This window comes from Corapipo altera, unplaced genomic scaffold (assembly GCF_003945725.1).
Source record: "Corapipo altera isolate COAL_440 unplaced genomic scaffold, ASM394572v1 55171, whole genome shotgun sequence".
In the NCBI taxonomy this organism is placed as follows: Eukaryota; Metazoa; Chordata; class Aves; order Passeriformes; family Pipridae; genus Corapipo; species Corapipo altera.
The window spans coordinates 1-414 of NW_020892197.1; the positions used below are offsets into that span (position 1 = coordinate 1).

The following is a 414-nucleotide window of genomic DNA, read 5'->3' on the forward strand; positions in this document are numbered from 1 at the left end:
TTTTTTCGGGTTTTTTTGGGTAGTTTTGCAGAGTTTTTTGGGATATTTTTGGGAGTTTTTTGGGGTATTTTTGGGAGTTTTTTGGGGTATTTTTGGGGGGTATTTTTTGGGGATATTTTTGGGGTTTTTTGGGGGGGGCTCAGGAGCTCTGCTTCTGCCTCTTCCAGAACCTCTTGACGTCGGGGTGCCCCTGGGGGGTGACAACCATGAGGCGCCGGGGGGGGTTCTCGAAGACGAGCACCCCCAGGGCCCGGGCGTGGTCCCGCAGCACCTCGAAATCCACCTGGGACAGGAACTGGTTGTACAGCACACCTGGGGGGGCAGGGGGGGTCACCTGGGACAGGGAACACCCCCAATAACACCTGGGACAGGAACTGGTTGTACAGCACACCTGGGGGCAAAGGGGGGGGCAGA

General features: G+C 56.5%; 1 protein-coding gene across 2 annotated transcripts in view; it reads right to left on the bottom strand.

Moving 5' to 3' along the window:
• Window positions 1–55: 55 nt before the first annotated feature.
• Window positions 56–414, bottom strand: part of LOC113942627 (general transcription factor IIH subunit 4-like) — a 1103-nt gene continuing 744 nt past the window's right edge. Inside the window, exons 3-4 of one of the 2 annotated variants that reach the window (XM_027633723.1) lie at window positions 359–391; window positions 56–318 (exon numbers count right to left, since the gene is read on the bottom strand). In XM_027633723.1, coding sequence (XP_027489524.1) covers window positions 140–318; window positions 359–391 — 212 coding nt within the window. In that variant the 3' untranslated portion in view covers window positions 56–139. The remainder of the gene's footprint in view (window positions 319–358; window positions 392–414) is intronic. The other variant, XM_027633725.1, reaches the window with a different exon arrangement.